We start from the raw sequence: 20,783 nt of genomic DNA on the forward strand, positions 1-20,783 counted from the left end.
GGAGGGTAGCAAAGGAAGAGTAAAAGGAACCAGGAAAGACTACTTAAATGCAAAATGTAGTATTTTATATGAATGTTGGAGGAAGCCAGGGAAGCAAGGAATTGGAGGTGTGGAAAAAGAGTTTGGGATAGGGGACAGTAAGTGTAAATACAAGAGGCTGAGAGATGAAATCTCTTGTGAAAAGAAGCTAGGTCACAGATTGTGTGCATAGGAGTATAATAAATATAATAAGTATAACAAAGCATAATAAAACCAAAAAGTAAGAAGAATCTAGGTTAGGAAGTATTTTAAAGGTGAAATAAAATTTTTTCTGGATAATAGAGAGTAATGGGAGTTCATTAAGCAAATAAATGACATGGGTATATCTAGGCTTTAGAAAAATTACTCTGGCAACTAAGTGGAGAATGAATTAAAATGGAAAGAGATTTGAGGTACACTAATTAGAAAGCTATTGCAGATTTTTCTAGGTGAGATATGGTGAAGTCCTGAGCTAGAATGGGTGCCTATAAGAGTAAAGAGAAAAAAAAATGTATGTGAAGAGATGTTATGAAGGTAGAAATGACAAGATTTAGCAGCAAAAAAGATATGTGGAGTGAATGAGGAGAAGTCAAACGTCATACTAAGGTTGCAAGTCTGTTTGATTGGGAGGAAAGTGCTATCTTCAACAGTAATAAGAAAGTAGAAAAGAAGAGAAGAAGGTTGGGAATAGGGGGAGAAGATAATGAAGTCTTGCTTTCAAGAACAAAAAAATCCATTACTCTATAGCTAATTTGGTAATGGACCTTTCCAAATTTAGCTCAGTTGCTCTTTAGTTGACAGATAACATCTGTCACTATTAATGCTCTTTCTCATTGGTAGGACTTGTTAGAATTTGCAATCTGTTGACATTTCTTTCATGATCTTAGGGTCACCACCAGGAATCACTTAAAGGAGCCACTTAAAGCTTCAGTGAGAGCTACTTGTTTAATCAGCTCTGTGAAATAGTGCTACCTATTTTCATTATTTTAAAAATTGTTTAAATGTTGAATAAATGAATCCATTTTTTGATGAAGACAATAATATGACTACTAGAGGAATGCATTTAAATAACAGGTTTAAAAAAGGACAATGAGATCTGTTTTATACATGTTAAATTTGAAACAACACAAACATTCAGCTTGAAATACAAACATAAAAAGGCAATTGAACTATATGACTATAGTTCAAAAGAGATGATAGGGTTGTATATATAGATCAGGGTATCATCTTCATATATAGAACTGAATCCATGAGAGCTGATGATATCACCAAATGAGAAAGTGTTGTGAGAAATGCTGAAATGTTGCAAGCTTTGAGGTAGTGTGGAATTGGGATAGTGGGTACCACTGACCAAGAGGTTTTCAGAATGTGAGAAGTTAAGGAAGATTAGGATTCATAGAACAATTAAGTGATCAATAAAAGCCTAGAGAAAACAAGAAATTGCGGGGCTAGGAAGGCACAGGTGGATCCAGCCAATCAGAAAGAATCTTGTGGTTTTGAGAAAACTACAAACTTAAGATCATAGCCCATCCAGCCCAAACTAATAAGGGTCAATGACCTGGCTTGATCAAATCACTACTGCCCCTGTTTAATAGGCTAATTGAAAATTAAACAACACACCCCAAAGGAGTAATTTCCCACCATTTTTGAACATGGGATGTATGATGGGGGGGGGCATGTTTTATAGATATTAAGGGGAAACATGTAGTGGGCTTATCAGAAAGACTGGAACCCGAATAAAACAGACCAATCTGCTCTCTGAAGGGAGGAACTGTGTCACCAATCTGCTCTCTGAAGGGAGGAAGTGTGTCACACGAGCAAGGAAACTAGAGAGAACATTGACCAACAGAATCAAGTGATGCAATGAAGTCAAGGATGCAAATTGAGAAGAGATTTAGATCTGGCAATGAAGTCACCACTGTAACTCTAACGGGAGTAATTTCAGTTGAATGACAAGGTCTGAAGCTGTACGAAGAGTATTTAAAAGTAAATGGGAAAAAAGGAAATGAGATACCTAGTTTTGATGGCTATCTCAATGAAAAGAGAAGGAAAGTTAGAGGATCATAGGAATTTTAAGGAATGTTAAGATCAAATAACATGTATCCTTTTAAGGTCTGCTGTATAGAAAAGATACAACAATTGCTTCTTTAATGTAAAATATATATTAATTATTGGTTATAGCATTTATTTTTGAGGTATTTTGCTCTATTTAAGTAAACACAATGTCATTTTCTATCTCTCTTATTTATACCTTTAGTGGACAAGTTTGGGATTTTTTTACACATTCAGGATAGATTTGTACTGATTCATAAATCTTTTTGTGAAAAATAGCATGTGTTTCTGGGAGATCTGACTTTGTTTTAGATAAAGTGATGACAATTGAGCTGCATGATGACAAACTCAGGATTCTTGGCTTATTTATTTCATACTGTGATCAAATGAGTAATTAAATACTAAAAAGAGCTTGTTTACCTTTGCTAAATGCCCCTGAATCTTATTTTTGGCATCTCCTGTCTCAGCAATGCGATTGGTCAATGCAACATTGACTGCATTGAACTGATTCCACATCTCATTTGCAGTCACAACCATTAGGTTTTCTATATCATTTCTCAATTTGGAAGAAGCTGCCCTCTCACTGTGAGAATGCAGAATGTTATCATCAGTAAACTTGGCCCATGATTCTGGCACTGAGATCCTAAGAGAATTAAGCAAAATCAATGTTGAAGTAGTTCAGACAGGCTCTAGGCAATTATATGTTGTATTAATAAGGCACCCAGATAAAAATTACAATTGATGTTGATTACATTTTAACATAATTAATTTCAAATTATTTAAATTTATTTAGAACTAGGATAGCTGAAATGAGACTAGAAATGAAGGATGAGGAATAAACCACAGAAGTTGGCATTGGAGAGCTCCTGGAAACCCATGGTCAAGATACATATAGAAGAAAGAAATGAAGAGAAACCAAGCAAACAGTTATAGTTCAGGGTACATATATGCATTGAAAGCCTAAGAAATAAGGCAAAGAAGATGGGGGGGAAAACAAGCTGACATGGGCCATGGGACCCATTTGTACATGAGGTCAGGGTCAGTTAAGGGCTCTGAACAAGTCTGAACTAATTAATATTTAGTTAGATTGTACATGTATAAACTATATTAGATTGCTTGCTGTCTTGGGGTAGGGGAAGGTAAGAGAAGAGGAATAATAAATTTGGAAGTCAAAATCTCATAACAATGAATGTTTAAAACTACCTTTATACAGAATTGGAAAAATAAAATACTATTGAAAAAAATTTTTAGTCAAAGAAAATACTATTTGCTTTGGAATGAGAAGACCTGGGCTCAAAACCTATTTCTGATACTTACTCTTACTGTGACCCAAAAGTCAGGTCACTTAATCTCTGTGGATATCAATTTTCTTATCTGTAAAATTAGAATTAAGAATAAACAGCCTCTGAGTTTGCTTTGTCCAAAATACATGAGGTATCCATAAAAATTAGGCCAAGGCCAGGTAATGGGTTATAAAATAAGGAAGCAATTATAAACCAAGAAAGTAAAAAAAAATAAAAGTTTTAAATAAGACAAGTTGATGGTGATTAGACAAGTAGTTAGGAAATGGGGACATGGAAGTGCTGGAGATTAAAGGCAAAAGAACTAGGGAAAAATCAGGGAAACAATGAAAAAAAAAGATCTTTAAAATGAGGCAATTGGTGGCCTCAGACACTTAACATTTCCTAGCTGTGTGACCCTGGGCAAGTCACTTAACTCCAATTGCCTCAGAAAAAAATGAGGTAATTAGAAGTTTCAGGTTAAAAAAAAGTGTCACTACCAGGGCTCAAACAAACCAGAGATGGCAGGTAAAGAAAGAGTTGAGCTAGTTCTAAAAAAGATGATCATTGGATTCAATCTGGCTAAAGTGGGAAGTGGAAAGTGTGGGGTCAAAGAAAAGGACAGATACAAAATTATAAGATAATTATTATTATTAATAGCAATAATAATATATAGTATTTTATATAGCAATATGTTAAAATATACTTTCTAAATATATTTATATACTATATTTAACATGTTTACATATATTAAATACATTTATACATATTATATATATTATCATTTGTAAGGCATTATACTTATTATGATTTTATTTTATCTGCACAACAATATTGGGAGCTACTATTATTATCCTTATATAATAGATGTTTAAACACTGCACAACCATTTGAGGCCAAATTTGAACTCAGGTCTTCCTAACTTTGGGTCCACTGCTCTCTATTCACTAGCTAGTTGTTACATCATAACATTGGTTATTCTCCAAACAGTCTATATAATAAACTTTCTTTGAAAAATTCTAACAATGATGATTAATGTACTAATTCAATTTAGAAATCATCATACTACAGGACTAATATTCTTATACTATGATTTACATTAGTTGACATCAAATCTTTTATAAATCAAGTTTATGGAAAAATATATGACAGTATAATTTGACCATTTTATTGGAGATGGAGATTATTCTATAAATTATTTGGCTATACCAATTTATGTTATTCCTAAAGACTATTAGCAATGGCCACATAAAATCCTTGCTTAATCATCAGGGATAGTCACTTCAAAAACATATTTGACTTACGCGGCATCAAAATGTTCCACACCTCTATAATAACTAATACCATCTGAAGTATTTCGAAGGTGATGATTCTTATCATCAATCCGAAAGGCTGCCTGTTTATCACTGAGATCTTTCTCGAGCTCATGTTGGGCTGCTCTGTTAGCTCTGAAACAAAAGAGGAAAAACTTCAGGATTTATGTTAAAATTGATACAACTAAATGTGATTACAAAATTTGTATCTTAATGAAATTTTCTGTCACATGATTTCATTGCTCAAATGTAATTTACCTTTTAGCTAAAAATAGCCCTATTTGGAATGCAAATATTTACATACACATAATCTATTTATCCCCTACCAATCCTTCTCCAAGATATACTTTGGTAAAGTGTTAAAAGTAAAGAAGCACCTTCCCACAACTTGCCCTCTTCCAAAAGACTTAGTAATTAAAAACATAGTGTTATGCATTCTGTTCCTTCTCCTTTCTTGTTTTGTTCTCCTTTCCTTACTGCTTGAGTATGGTTCACTTCTTATCTCTTAATACTTCATTACACCATTCTCAAACTTAAATATTTGCTTGCTTAAGAGGGGAGTTAAGGAAAGGGAAAGACTACCCTGAAAGGAAATGGCTGGAAAAATCCAAAATTGGGCCAATTAGAATGAAAAGCTCAACATTTCTACTATAAGTTACAATCAATTAAGTATAAGAAATATTGTAGAATGAATATCTATACTAAATAGCAAGTGAGGCTATATGATCCCTAAGAACTTTCCAACTCTGGATTTTGTGATTCTTTTGATTTTTAAGACAAATTATTGGCAATAATGTTGTGATTCATATAAGGAGAAACTATAGCTCTAGGATAGAATATAATCATATAAAATACAAACATATTGCATTTAAGATCTTTTTATATTTTTTTCCCAAAATGCATTAAAACATTTCTTTCAGCAACTCTGCAATACAGAAAAAGTGGATAATATTTCAGATGTTGATACTAAAAGTTCAGGGAAGTTAAGTAAATTGACCAACATCCCTAGAATGTGTCAGATTTAGGATTACAAATCAGTTGTCTTAGGTCCAAGTCTTCTTTTTATATAATTTCATGTAATCTGTTTTTATATCATTTTACTTCAAGTCTGGTTCTGCCATAGAAGCCATCTCAGCAATTCAATCTTGTTTTTTACTATTCCTATTTCTATGAAGCTTTCTCCATTACTCTTAATTCTTTGAATTCTCATAGCACTTTAAATCTATACATAACACTCTAATTAAGATATTAAAACAAAAGAGATTCCAATTAATTTATGGAGATCCAAATGGTTCTTGCCAACTTACTTGGAGAGTCATGAGAATATAGTGAGAGAAGAGAAGTTGTTTTACTCCTGTCCTTGTTGATCACTTAATTGAGATGGTGCTCATTATCCCTATAATAGTTATCCATGTTATTTTATATTTTTCTCTACTTTGTATAAGGGAAAGTCTTTAAGAGTAGAATACATACTCTTTTTATATCTTCCACAGCCTTAGCTGTGTTGAACACATAACCAATCACTAATCAAGATTATATTCAAAGCAGTAATTAGGGTCTAAATTATTCACATATACATTTATGTGTGTATATATTTGTATGTATACATACACATATATATATATGTATGAGTGTGTATGTATACATATAGCTATAACTATATATCTTCTAAAATCTTCTTAAAACCAAACAGATAAAACTACCTATTTACTGACTCACTACTAGGTATTAAGGACACAAAAGAGATGTAAGACTGTCCTGTCTTCTAAAATCCTACAATTCAATTGGGGAACAAGTACAGTACATATTAAATAGCTAAACAAAAATGTAAGGTAGTATATAATTTGATGTTAAATGCCAAGCTAGGTAATAAATAATTACTGCTAAAGGAATTAAGAAATTTAGATCAACACAGAATTCTCTGGTCAAGGAAATCCTCAGAGTTAGCTTATACCCACCCATACCTATTTACCCACACATACATATTTGTATGTACATATGTAGACACACATGTTCTATATATCACATTTGTCATATATTTCTATGTGTAATACTACACATACTATAAATATGCAATTTGTGCTGCATATATATTTATTTCTGCATATAAATTATAAACTTTTTAATGGCATGTCCTTTTTTGTTTTTGCCTTTATGTTCCTTATGCTCAGTACAGTGTCTGGCTTATAATCAGAGCTTAATAATAATTGTTTATTTACTGAAGGATAGGTAGGATTTGTAAATACAGACAGGAAGGTGAAAAGCATTTCAGAGAAGGAATAGGCCATAAGAGCGTAAACCTGTTAATATTCTGGTACAATAAGAAGATTGGCCTGGCTGCAACAAAGTATTCATGCTGGGGACTAGTGGGTTAGGGTGGATCAAAGTTAAAGAAAGCCTTGATTGCCAGATTAAATAGTCTAGATTTTACTGTAAGCAACAGAGAAGAACTGGTGATTCCTGAACAAAGGAATAACCTCTTATTGCTGTTTTAAGGAAATTAGTCTGGAAATGATATGTAAAACATGTTAAAGGGAGGGGGGAGAGACTAGTTCCCGTGGGAAAAGAAAGGATGGAACAGATGAAAGAGATATTTAAAGGGAAGTATCTAAATAATTGTTATTAATTTTATAATAATAGGGCAAATTTCTATAGGATTTCAAAAATATCTTCACAAAAATCTTGTGAGGGTAAATTGTACAAGTTGGTGGCTTCCTTATTTTATAGATGAATAAATGAGGGGTAAGAGAAGTCATGCCTAATATAACTATAAAAATTAGCATCACAATCAGGTCTTACACTCAAACCATCTGAATGAATTTTAGTGCTTTCCCTAAAATACCACTCAATAGGGTAAGGATAGAAAATAACTTTCTTCAGTTTCAAACCATTTAAGCAGTCAATTCAATGTATTTTACATAAGCAGAAACTTTCAAATGGTTTCCAGGATTTTTAAATTCAGAAAGCTGAGGGGTGGGTTTTCAGTAGTAGGGAATAATGTATTTGCAAAAGAAATTCCTAATTATCTTAAAGACTGGTTACAGAAGAAAAGAGGTATAGGAGAAGCTAAAAGTCAGATACTGAAAATTTTCCCTTGAAGGACTCATTCATGGGATAATGGAGAAAATGTAAAGGAGAGGGTGAAGGAGGAGCATGTAAAGTTATTTATCGCTTGAATTTTCCTTTAATAAAGAAATACATTTCCTATAGTTGAGTATGAGTCTATTTTGAATTAATTCTAGAGCTTTTGTTTTCAGGTACCCCACATGAGTAACCCAGGAAATTCTGAACATTGAGAAACTTTCTTTGAAAAATTCTAACACTGATGATAAATGTACTTTAAATTTAGAAATCATGAGAATGACTTAAACTCATATGGATCAACATTAGCAGGGATAACTAACATGTTAGGTGATATAATTAAGAGTCAAAGAAATATCTGATTTGAACTTTGGGCTAAATTTAATAGGAATAGTTGTTAAGTTTTACCATTATGTTAAGAAAAATTAACTTCACAAGTACAAGAGAATGAACTATGAATAGTACTTCAACTGAAAAAGCATTAAAGATTTTAGTATAATAAAAACTCAAAATAAACCAGAAAAAGAATATGAAACTTTAGGCTGAATTAAAGAAGCACAATACCTAGGATTAGGACATGCCAATCCTTTTACACTTTTTCTAATCAGGCCACATCTGAAGAACTGTGTTCATTTCATATTTTAGAAACAACACTGAATATTCAGAAAAGAATAATGGAGAAGGTGGAAAATAGCTTTAAAGACCTTGTCATATGAGGATCAATTGAAAGAACTGGGTAAGTTTAGTATGGAAAAGAGAAAATTTAAGGGATATGTGTTCAAATAAATTTTATCTTGTGGAAAAGGGATTAGATTTATTCTTCATCTGACAGGGTAGAACTAGAAACAACAGGTGGCAGTTATAAAAGAGATATAAATGCAATATAAGGAAGAGCTTCCAAACAGATGAATCCAAAATTTAAATGATCTGCTTCAATGAAAGTAGGAAGTAGGTTCTCTTCTTTCTAATAGTCTTGATTGGATGATTCAAATTTCTTTGTAAGCAACAGATTATTTTCAACTATAATGGGCATATTAGCTTCTTGTAGAATTTTATTATATTTTTGTATTAAAGTTGAAGAGATAGAAGATTATTTAAAAATATAGATTGCAAATATAAAAATCCACTAATAAAAGCAAAGGTAAAATTCTTTCTTACGCAAGTTGAGCAATAATCTTCTCCTGATGTAGCCTCATTCTTTCTTGACAACATTTAATAACATCAACTTCCTACTCAATTGAAAGAAAAATATCATTAATGCCTTCTATTATCAATTTACATATTATTCAAAATCATTTAACAGAACATCAGCAATAAAAAAGGAACAAATTTATTTCACCTTACCAACTAATTAAATACAAGTAGTTACAATGTCAAAAGTTAGGATCATAACCTCTTATTTTCATTTGTACATACTCTTCTGAAATAGGTCCCTTGGCCTGAAAAGAAACCATGATAGAAGTCATATAATTCACAGGTATTCCCTTTTCTGAGTTCTGCTATTATGGCTGGAACTAAGTAGAAGGAGGAAATGTTATCATACCTACAATTTCTAATAGCTACAAGATGAAAATGATAGTTCTAAGTATAATCTAGTATAGCTATGTTATGCTGAGTATACCTGTATAGCTAAAAGTTTAATTCTTAACCTCTTCTTTTCCTCCATCCATATTTTTTCTGGAATTGTTCACTTAGACCAAAAGAAAAAACAACAACAAAGAACCTGGTGTTTTCAGCAAAAGACATTGGTCTAAATTTTTCTGACATTGCTGGGTAGAGAAAGAATTGATAAAATAATGTGAACAAGAAAACAAAATTTCAACATTTAACCATGTTTGAATTAATGAGAAGGAAAATTTCCTCTTTCATTTCCACAGAAACTCCAAAAAAAGAATCTAAGAGCAATGATGGGAGTCTTTTAAGGATACTGATGTTAGGGTACCCATAATATTTAATAAGTAACACATATCAATATTACATTTCAATACATAATGGCTAATTTCAGGAAAATTCTCCATTTCTCCATTCTCCAATACCACTATAGGTATTGATTCCTTCCTCCTAACTGTGATCCTTACAAGTACAGTTGTAATTTATAACCATATCATTTCACGTGACTCAGTTTATGATTGTCCAATTTTGATGTGCTTTGTGTATCCTACAGTATAACTTTTGTTTATGCTAGTCATTTTTTTCTTGGATTATAATGTGCGCTTATTGAGAATTCCTGATTATATTATAGAAATAATACTTTAATGAAGCTCTTGGAGTGACCACAATTTTTAAATAATATGAATATTAATAGTGATAGAAATTTAAGAACAGAGAAGTTAGTGGAAATGGGAAAAGTTTAAACCCCAAATCTTGAGACGCGTATTTCTATTCTATTAAAAAAAAATACTTCTGTACTACTTACTTGAATATAAAGAGGCTTAATTACCATGAAAGAACTCTAAATTAGTGCTATGTTGCCCTCTTTAGAAATTGTTTTAGGTTGCACAATGAAGAGAGCACTGAACCTAAAGAGTCAAGAACACTTGAAATCAGCTTTAGATACTGTGTATCCTAGGGCAAGTCACTGTCTATTTCAGTTTCCTTATCTGTAAAATGAACATAATAAAAATACTAACCTCCCATAGTTTTGTGAGGATAAATGGACACATTTGCAAACTTAAAGTGTTACATAATTGCTAGCAATTGTTATTATTGAGTTTTTTTTCTTGTTATATCAATTTGGAAATCATTTGTAAATCTACAGAGCAGTAGCAATATGTATCCCTGCAGTATCTTAACTAAAGAATGATCTAAAGATTTCTTAAAGGTGAAAGGGAATGGTAGTGGTATTGAAATGTGAAAATAGAACAAGGATCTAATTATATGTTCTGTGACTAGGATAGGATCATTTCCAAAAGGCTGTTATTAAATGCTTGCATTTGGTTAAGAGTAAGACAGAAAAAAAGGAAGATAATAGCTAATACTTATATGGGCAGATGGAATTGAGGTGGATCTATAATTTCATTAGTATAGGGAACTCCAATGAGGAATATGTATATATTCATAAAGTATTTTCTAGTTGTCTCCCAGTTGTATAAACACTCTGTAGTTATTTTGAATGGAATTATCCTTTCTGCTTCTTTTCTTTCGTAATAAACAGAAATGTTGATCAAATTGTGTGGATTTATATATATTGCAACTTTACCTAAATCATTATTTCAACTAATTTGTAATTGATTTTCTATGTTTCTCTAAATAATGGTATTACCTATAAAAGGTGATACTCTAGTTTTCTCTTTCCCTAAGTTTATTCCCTCAATTTCTCTTTCTTGTCATTGCTATACCTGGCATTTTAAATATTATATTGAAGCAGTGGTGGTGATAATGGACATCCTTGCTAACCCTGATCTTAGTGGGAAATCTTTTCATTTGTTCTCATTATATATAATGCTGGCTCTTGGTTGCTGTTGTTTTTTGTTCATTTATCTTGGTTTCAAAGGAGTACACTGGAATTCACAACTATTATAGTTTTCCTTTCTTCTCCCTATAACTTATATTGCTTTTACTTTAAGTATTTTGATACAATACTATTCAATCTTTACATATTAAGTATTGATATTATCTATGGCCTAGTTTCTTAAATTGCAATTCATACTCCCCATATAGGGTCTTATAAATGAATGTAGGGATTGTATAATTATGATTTGTTTTCAGTAAATGTTTGATTGGTATATTTTATATATTGTTTTGTTATTGTATTATTGTATATTATATATTATATATTTTATATATTGGTATATTTTGATTGGTATATTTTATATACCTATGTATCCAGGATCATGTAAAATTTTTTGGATGAAAAAGGGTTAGCAAAACATATATAGGATTGCTTGCCATCTAGGGGAGGAGGTGGAGGGAGGGAGAGGAAAAATCGGAACAGAAGCGAATGCAAGGAATAATGTTGTAAAAAATTACCCTGGCATGGGTTCTGTCAATATAAAGTTATTATAAAATAAAATAAAATTTTTTGTATTATTTTATTTTATTTTATTTCATTTTTTAATAACTTTTTATTGATAGAACTCATGCAGAGTAATTTTTTACAACATTATCCCTTGCATTCACTTCTGTTCCAATAAAATAAAATATTTTTAAATAAAAGAAAGAAAAAGGGTTAGCAAGTGATAAAAGATTAAGAAGCCTTTATGGGTTCTTTTCAGTCAGTTAACTTTTTTGTTTAATCCTTTTTAAAATCAAAAGCTTATTTTTGCTATTGTCTTGTCTAAGATATTGATAATGCTGATCTTTTGAGTTCAATAGAAACAAAATAGATTTTTTAGTCTAATTTTAATTGTGTGTAATCTTTGTTTCAAGTTTGTTTCTTATTTTTAAAAAAGTATTGCTGCATTCTGTTTCCTAATCAACCCTGCTTTTTTATATTATTGGTAAATTCATACCCTTCATATTCATCATTAGGATCATTGTCTATGTCATATGTTTTCATCCTATTCTCATCCTTTCTTTTCTCTGCTTTTTCATTCTCTTTACAAAAAAGAGTGATGAGACAAAAGTATTTTCAGTATCTCTAATTGATATTCTTCTGCTCCCCATTGCTCTTCTAGATCCCAAATGGTGATCTTAAACTTTTTCTTTTCTTTTTAAATTATTCATGATTAGTCACAATATTAGTTAGTAGTTAGTAGATTAGTTAGTAGATACTCAAGTTAGTATTTACTCTGCTTATGATGAGACTTTCTCCCTTTTTCATTCCCTCCTCTTTCTCTATGGAGTTAAATATGTTTCTACATCAAATTCTTCATATGTATGTATTTGTAGATTCTATCCTATTTTGATTCGTTCAGATGAACCATAATAATGAGCCCATAGCTTCCCTTCTCATTTTTCTTTGTTTGTATAATCTGCTACATGTATATTCTGATTATATGATATATATTGTTTCTTCCCTTTTTTCTTCCAATTTGTTAGAAAATCACATGAATACTCCCAGATCAAGGTGACAGGAAAAGATAATGATAAATATTGGAAAGGGTGTGGGAAAATTGGGACACGAATGCATTGTTGGTGGAGTTGTGAAGTGATCCAACCATTCTGGAGAATAATTTGGAAATGTGCCCAAAGGACTATCAAACTGAGCATGCCCTTTGATCCAGCAATATCTCTACTGGGTCTGTAATCCAAAGAGATCATAAAAAAGAGAAAGGAAATCACATATGCAAAAATGTTTGTAGCAGCCCTTTTTTGGAGTTAAGGAATTGGAAACTGAGTGGCTGCCCCTCAACTGAGGAATGGCTGAATTCATATAGTATATGAATGTAATGGAATGTTATTGTTCCATAAGAAATGATGAACACGCTGATTGCAGAAAACATGAACTGATGGTGAATGAAGTGAGCAGAACCTACATTGTACACAGTAACCACAAGATTATGTGATCAACTGTGATAGACTTGACCCTTTTCCATAATGAGTTAATTCAAGACAATTCCAATAGATTTGTGATGTAAAAAGCCATCTCCATCCAGAGAGAACTTTGGAGACTGAATGTGGACCAAAGCAAAGTATTTTCATCTCCTTTTTTTTTGGTTGTTGTTTGCTTGGTATTTTTCCTTATTTTTTTTTCCCTTTTGATATGATTCTATTTTCTAGTCCTGCATTCCCTCCAACATGTATCATTATTGTTTCCTATTATTTTAACCAAATTGAAAAGTATAAAGTGGTACCTCAGAGTTGTTTTAATATGCATTTCTCTAATCAATAATCATTTGGAGCATTTTTTATGACTATGAAATGTCTCCAATTTCTTCATCTGAAAATTGTCTGTTCATATCCTTTGACCATTTATCAATTGCAAAATGACATGTTTTATTATAAATCTGAATCACTTCTCTATTTTAGAAATGAAACCTTTATCAGAAATACTGGCTGTAAAATTATTTTCCCAGCTTTCTGCTTTCCTTCTAATCTTGGCTGCATTGGCTTTGTTTGTACAATTTTTTTTTAATTTGGTATAATCAAAATATCCATTTTGTATCTCAGAAGATTATCTATTTCTTTTTTGATTATAAATTCCTCCCTTCTCCACAGATCCAATAGGCAGACTATCCCTTGCTCTACTAATTGGCTTAAAGTATCATCTTTTATGTTTAAATCATGAACCCATTTTGACTTTATCTTGGTATAAAGGATTAGGTCAATGCCTAATTTCTGCCATACAATTTTCCAATTTTCTAAGCAATTTTTGTCAAATAATGAGTTCTTATTCCAGAAATTGGAGTCTTTAACCCATGTTCTCTCCAATAATTACTTTAATTTATTTTTCATTGGTGATAAGTTCACCCTTTTCATTTTTCATACTGGCAATCTGGTTTTCCCAATTTTTCTCAAACATATTAACTTTTCTAGATTTTTCTCCTTTTCGGTGTATTTACATGTCAAAGTTTATATTCAACTCTGGTCTTTTCACAAGACATATTAAAAACCCTCTCTATTCTATTAAAGATCAATTATTTCTTTTCTAATTATAAGGGGTATATGTTGTTATGGAATTGTTTGGACCATGCTGGTTTCACACACACACACACACACACACACACACACACACACACACAAGGATCTTGCAAGGAGGCAAAAGTAGAAATTTCCTAGCACTTCCCTCTTTACATTCTTCTCCAAAGAAAACTTTGTTTTCTTCCAAGAGGAGTACTAGAAGGTTGGGGCCAGAAGTTGGCAACTCTGCTTTCCTTGAGGTGGTGTGTGTCTGGAATTATAACTACCTGTTCCACTAAATATTATTAGTCTAGGGTTGAGGAGGAAGGTTTTGGGCTCAAACAGCAGCTTCTGATCATTATTTCTTAACAGGAAGGAACATTTCAATCTCTGTTTTGAAGGAAAACAGTTCCACAATGAATACACACAGAATATAGCAAATAACCTCATTTATCCACACAGATTAAAAAAAAAAACAGAAATTAGAGAAAGTATATCTCTATATTAGACAATATAAATTGTATGAGTAAGATAATTTTGGAAGCAAAGTAATTGGGCTCAACTAAGAGATAATCCCAGATCTCACCTAAGAGAAGTTCCTTAAAGTCTTAAAGGAAGGTAAGGATAGGGGTCATCATAGAGAATGCCAATTCTTCTTCATGTCAATTTCTTCTCAGAGTCGTTCTCTTCCTCTAATGATCTCTGGGATTTGGAATAGTGCTTCTTCTTTCTCAAAGCTGGAAGCTACAAAACCCTAAATCTCTGTTCTTTTCCCTTCCCATTATGTCTGCCTGTCACTCAGGAAGGCATGAGGCATTGTATAAACAATTTTCACCAATGATGACAGAGTCCCATGATATATTGGCCCTTTGAGCCAAGAGTTTCATAGTATGTTCACTCTTGCCTATTAAATTATGCTTTCTGTAATTTCTTTTTCAAAGATTTTTACAATGATAGCTCTTGAAAATATCAAGTTCTTTTTAAATCACATAACATTTAAATAGTAAGCATTTTATATATTATTTCATTTGATTCTTTTAACAACTCTGTGAAATAAATATTATTTTCTTCATCTTATAGGTGAGGAAATGAGGCTTTGGTGGGTAAAATGACTTGCCTATGGTCAAACAACAAAATGTCAGAGGCAGGATTCAAACTGAATTATTTCTGTCTCAAAGTCATTTTTCTCATCCACATGCTATTTCCCCTAACTTTTTAAACTTAAACAATTCTTTCATCCAATCATCATAGAACATGATCTTGAGTTTTTCACAATCCTCATTGTCTTTCTTCTGAACATCTCTAGCTTCACCAATATGCTTCTTAATGCCATAGGACACACCATTAAACATAATTTTTTGAAAACATCCAATGAGGGCAGAGTATTGAGTAACTGATACTTCCTTATTCCTGGAAACTATGACTCCTTCAATGCAAGTTCAAATCTCATAAGCTTTTTTGGTTGTTACATAACACTAATAACTCATATTGAGTTTGCCATTCACTAAAATGCCCAGATTCTTTTCAAATTGTTGCCAAGCAATGCCTTCCCCATTCTTTACTTACTAAGTTGATATTTTTGAATGTGTCAGTGCCTACATTCATCTCTGTTGAATTCCATCTAATCAGATTCATTTCAATACTTTTTGATCAGGGGATTTTTATCTTTAAGTGACTTGTACTCCTTTGGCAATCCATGAAGCCTCTGGGCCCCATTTCAAAATAAAACATATAGGATAATAAAGGAATTGCATTAAAATAGAATTATCGAAATATTTTTTAAAAACATGTTTTAGCAGTTAATTTTTTTTTTTTTGGATACTAGGTTTTAACTATTCCTTCTTTCTTTCCTTCTTGCTTTTCTTTCTTTCTTCTCTCTCTCTCTCTCTCTCTCTTTCTTTTTGCTGAGGCAATTGGGGTTAAGTGACTTGCCCAGGGTCACACAGTTCGGAAATGTTAAGTTTTTGAGGCCAGATTTGAATTTAGGTTCCCCTGATTTCAGGTCTGGTGCTCTATCCACTGCACCACCTAGCTGTCCCCATTTATTGATGATAATGATAAATAGCACAGTGTCAAATATATATCACTGTGTGTTACCTTAATACTAAACTAGATACTAAAATATTATTCTTTAAATCTGGCCACACACCAGTCCTTAATTCATTTAATTGTATGTTCATCAATTCTATATCTCTCCATATTCTTGACAATAGTATGAGATATTTTATCAAATGCTTTGCTAATGTAGCTTCTTTTCTGGGAAGGTTGCCAGTGAGATTCACTAGTGCCAAATGTATCATGGCAACAGAGTAGACTTTTACCCAGAATACACAGCAACTGTGACATTTTGAACTTGGTATTGAGAACTGTGGGAATAAGAATGCAAAGAATCCATTCTGATAAAACCACACAAAGCAGCAAGGCAGACTGGGGTAGAGTTCAAGAAGGCAGACTGATACTTCTCTCACAAGGTATTTTGTTTCTGTCTCCACGTTTGGTTGTTGTCACTGATGATGGTTATCTGAACTGAACTATTGGTCCAAAGAGATAGCCTAGAGTTGGTGTGATAGGGATGACGAGATTGAAAGAAGTTACTGAGATACACACATACCCCAAGACCCCAACAATTTCCTTCCCTTCTGTTCTTTGTCCTCTGTCCCTGTAGGAAAGGCAACCCTCTATTAACTGCACAAATGATTCAATTCCTGCCTGCCTCCCCACATCCCAAGAGAAATTAAGGGAAAGAAGCCTATTCTATTTTCTCCTGGCTGCAAGGCCCACCAGCTGGCATTCCAAACAGTTATTTCTCAATTGTTTACACTTCTTTAATTTCTAATAAATTTATTCCTATTATGATAAAAGAAAAAAAAAGTAAACAAACAATCTGCTGGTCACCAAATTCTGATTAGCTAATGTGCTTTTATTTTCTGGCACAGATGGAAGAGTTTTTGTCCTTAAAAAAAAAGGAATATTCTTCAGTGGAAGGTGGTTTTGAATCATGAGGAGGGGAGGGGGGGGGGGAAGAGGGATGGTTGGGGAATGAGAGGGAAAAGTCCTAGTGTGTATGTAATCATTATCATTCTAGATCCAAATTCAGAAATCCTGCTGAGCCACAGCATGTCTAATTAAGGTGAATCCTGGAGAAGTGAAATTGCTGGGGCTTTCTACTATTTTAGCCTAAGGCACTAGTGCTACAATGTTATTTGGGGACTAAGGCTGCTTGGCTATGAAACTGCTAATGCTGGCTAAAACTTTTCGCTTTGCTCTTAACAATGAAAGGATTTCTGTTTACCCATGCCCTAGTTTATGAGGAGCCATTTAGTCTCCAATTCTTTGCTACAGCAAAATGTGCTGTTACATTTTATGCATTTTGCCCTTTTCAAGTCTACTGGTAATATAGGACCGAGGATATACTTCTTTAATTTTCATTTTAATAATTATATTTAATAATTATAATAATAATTAAGTACCATTTTAAAAAATTATCTGTTTTCCCACTACAGCATCCCATAACTAAATCATAGCTAAATCAAATCCAAACAAATCACTCAATATGTGGTTACATAGTCAGATAAAACAAACTTCCTCAGGTCTGAAAATAATCAATCAATATTAAGTACCTGCTATGTGCCAGGCACTGTGATAAGCATTGGAATTAAAAAAAAAAAAAGGCAAAAGACCATTCTTGTCCTAAAGGAACTTATAGTCTTGTCAAGAAGACAACATGCAAACACATACATATAAAGCAAGTTAAATACAAGATAAAGAGGAAATAATTAGGAGAAGTAAAATACTAGATTTAAGAAGGGATGGGGAAACCTTCTAGTAGAAGAAAAGATTTTTGTTGGGACTTAAAAAGCAAAAAAGGTCAGAAGGTGAAGTGGAGGAAGGAGAATATTCTAGGAATGGAGGACAGAGAAAATGCTGAGTCAAGACATGGAGTATCTTGTTTGTAGAATAGCCAGGAAGCCAGCACTGCCAGATCAAAAAGTATTTGCCAGGAAATTAAGGTGTAAGAAGACTGGAAAGGTAAGAAGGGACTAGGTTACAAGGGCTTTGAATGCCAACGAGAACAGTTGATTCTTGATTCTGGTGGCAATAGGGAGCCATTAGAGTTTATTGAGGGGGCTGCTAGAGGACTTTTTAGAAAATCACTTTAGGGGGCAGCTATATAGTGGATAGAGTGCCAGCCCTGAAGTCAGGAGGACCTGAGTTCAAATCCAACCTCAAGACACTTAATACTTCGTAGCTCTGTTACCCTGGGCAAATCACTTAACTCTTAATGCCTCAGCCAAAAAAAAAAAATCACTTTAGTACCTAAATGGAGAAGAAGTTCAAGTTTATATGGGCTTGCTCTAGAGTGGTTCCCAGTGCCAGAAGAGATAATGTAGTGTATTTGAGAGAGATGCTGCAAAAGTGAAACTGACAGGTCTTAACAACAGATTGGAGTGGGGGTGGGGTGGGGGGAGGGAGAGAGAAAGAGAGAGAGAGAAAGAAAAAGAGAGAGAGAAAGAGAAAGAGAAAGAGAGAGAGAGAAAGAGAGAGAGAGAGAGAGAGAGAGAGAGAGAGAGAGAAGAGAGAGAGAGAGAGAGAGAGAATTTTTTTTTTCCTGTAAAGGTTGGGTTAGTGTATAATATTGTTTCAGTTCTCTTCATTTCACTCAATCTAAGTTAGGTCATAAAGATCTTCCCAGTTACCTCTGAAATTGTTCATTTCATCATTTCTTATGGTAATATTCTTATGGCAATATTCTATTGCATCATTTATCACAATTTAGCCATTTTTCAATATAATACTTTTTAGTTACCAAATTTTGGTTACCATAAAAAAGCTGATATATTTTTGCATATATAGATTTCTAACCTCCCCCTCCCCCCACACACACATCTTTTTTATTTCTTTGGAGTATAAACTTAATAGTAATTTAGTTGGATCACTGGGTATATACAATTTGCTAATTTTGTGGGTATGCTTCCAAATTGCATTTCAGAATGACAAAAGTGCATTAATGTATGTCTTTTTGCACAGCTTGACAACATTTATCGTTTTCCTCTTTTGTCATCTTTTCTACTCTGATATGTGAGAGATAGAATTTCAAAGCTGGTTTAATTTGCATTTCTCTAATTGTTAGTGATTTGGAACATTTTTTATATGGTTGGATTTCTTCCTTTATTGGGGAATGGATCTTATAAATTTGAATCAGTTCCTTATGTATATTGGAAATGAATCTTTTATTAAAGAAACTTACTGCAAAAAATTTCTCTCCCAGTTGTTTGTTTCTTTTCTAATTTTTACTGCATTAAATTTGTTTGCAAACAATTTAAAAATCATCAAAACTGTCCATTTTGACTTGGGACCTGCCTTAACTCTTTTTTGAATTCTTCTCCTACCATAGATCCAGAAGATAATTTCTTCCTTGTTCCTTTAGTTTATGATGTGATTTAAAAATATATTTAAGTTCTGCATGCATTAATGAGCAGGACTAGGAGATGATTATATACTTCAACAACAATACTATATGATGATCAATTCTGATGAATGTGGCCCTCTTCAACAATGAGATGAACCAAATCAGTTCCAATAGAGCAGTAATGAATTGAACCAGCTACACCCAGCGGAAGAACTCTGGGAAATGAGTATAAACCACTACTTAGAATTCCCAATCTCTCTATTTTTGTCTGCCTGCATTTTTAATTTCCTTCCCAGGTTAATTGTACACTATTTCAAAGTCTGATTCTTTTTGTACAGCAAAATAGCTGTATGGACGTGTATACATATATTGTATTTAACACATACTTTATTTTTTTATGTTAAACTTGGTAGAGATATATGTTAAATCCAATATATACATACATATTTATACAATTATCTTGCTGCACAAGAAAAACCAAATTCAACCAGAAATAAATGAGAAAGAAAATAAAATGCAAGCAAACTTGTGAGCCACACTCAGTTTCCACAGTCCTCTCTCTGGGGATAGATGGCTCTCTTCTTCACAAGCCTATTGGAACTTGTTTAACATATACTTTAACATATATGTTATGTTATGTTATGTGGGGGAGTGGGTGGGGGGAAGGAGGGAAAAATTGGAACAAAAGGTTTTGCAATTGTCAATGCTGAAAAATTACCCATGCATATATCTTGTAAATAAAAAGCTATAAAAAAGATCATTGTAATATATATTTATATATGCACATATTGAACTTAAGATATATTTTTACTATGTTCAACATATATTGGGTTATTTGCTATCTATAATATATAATTTGGTTATTTGGGAGAAGGGGTGGGGAGAAGAGAGGAAAATTGAAACACAAGGTTTTGCAAGGTTTAATGTTGAAAAATTATCTATGCATATCTTTTGAAAATTAAAAAATTTTAATTAAAAAAATAAAGTTCTTAAATAAAAACAAGTAAAAGGGATTACGATGATCAACTTTGAGAGACTTAACTTTTCTCAGCAATATAGTGATCTAAGACAATTCCAAAAGACTCATCATGGAATATACTATCCACATCCAGAGAAAGAACTATGGTG

The 20,783-nt window shown here is 32.6% G+C and overlaps 1 protein-coding gene and 1 long non-coding RNA gene across 5 annotated transcripts in view; one reads left to right on the forward strand and one right to left on the reverse strand.

Annotated features, from left to right (window-relative positions):
• The window catches only part of TEKT3 (tektin 3), a 40,669-nt gene that overhangs the window by 7,700 nt on the left and 12,186 nt on the right, over positions 1-20,783 (reverse strand). For all 4 annotated transcript variants that reach the window (XM_051995596.1, XM_051995597.1, XM_051995594.1 and 1 more), the window contains exons 4-6: positions 8,903-8,973; positions 4,655-4,798; positions 2,491-2,713 (exon numbers count right to left, since the gene is read on the reverse strand). In XM_051995596.1, coding sequence (XP_051851556.1) covers positions 2,491-2,713; positions 4,655-4,798; positions 8,903-8,973 — 438 coding nt within the window. The remainder of the gene's footprint in view (positions 1-2,490; positions 2,714-4,654; positions 4,799-8,902; positions 8,974-20,783) is intronic.
• The window catches only part of LOC127560768 (uncharacterized), a 73,944-nt gene continuing 69,790 nt past the window's right edge, over positions 16,630-20,783 (forward strand). Inside the window, exon 1 of the long non-coding RNA XR_007953401.1 lies at positions 16,630-16,716. This is a non-coding gene — a long non-coding RNA (uncharacterized LOC127560768). The remainder of the gene's footprint in view (positions 16,717-20,783) is intronic.

This window comes from Antechinus flavipes, chromosome 4 (assembly GCF_016432865.1).
Source record: "Antechinus flavipes isolate AdamAnt ecotype Samford, QLD, Australia chromosome 4, AdamAnt_v2, whole genome shotgun sequence".
NCBI classification, from domain to species: domain Eukaryota; kingdom Metazoa; phylum Chordata; class Mammalia; order Dasyuromorphia; family Dasyuridae; genus Antechinus; species Antechinus flavipes.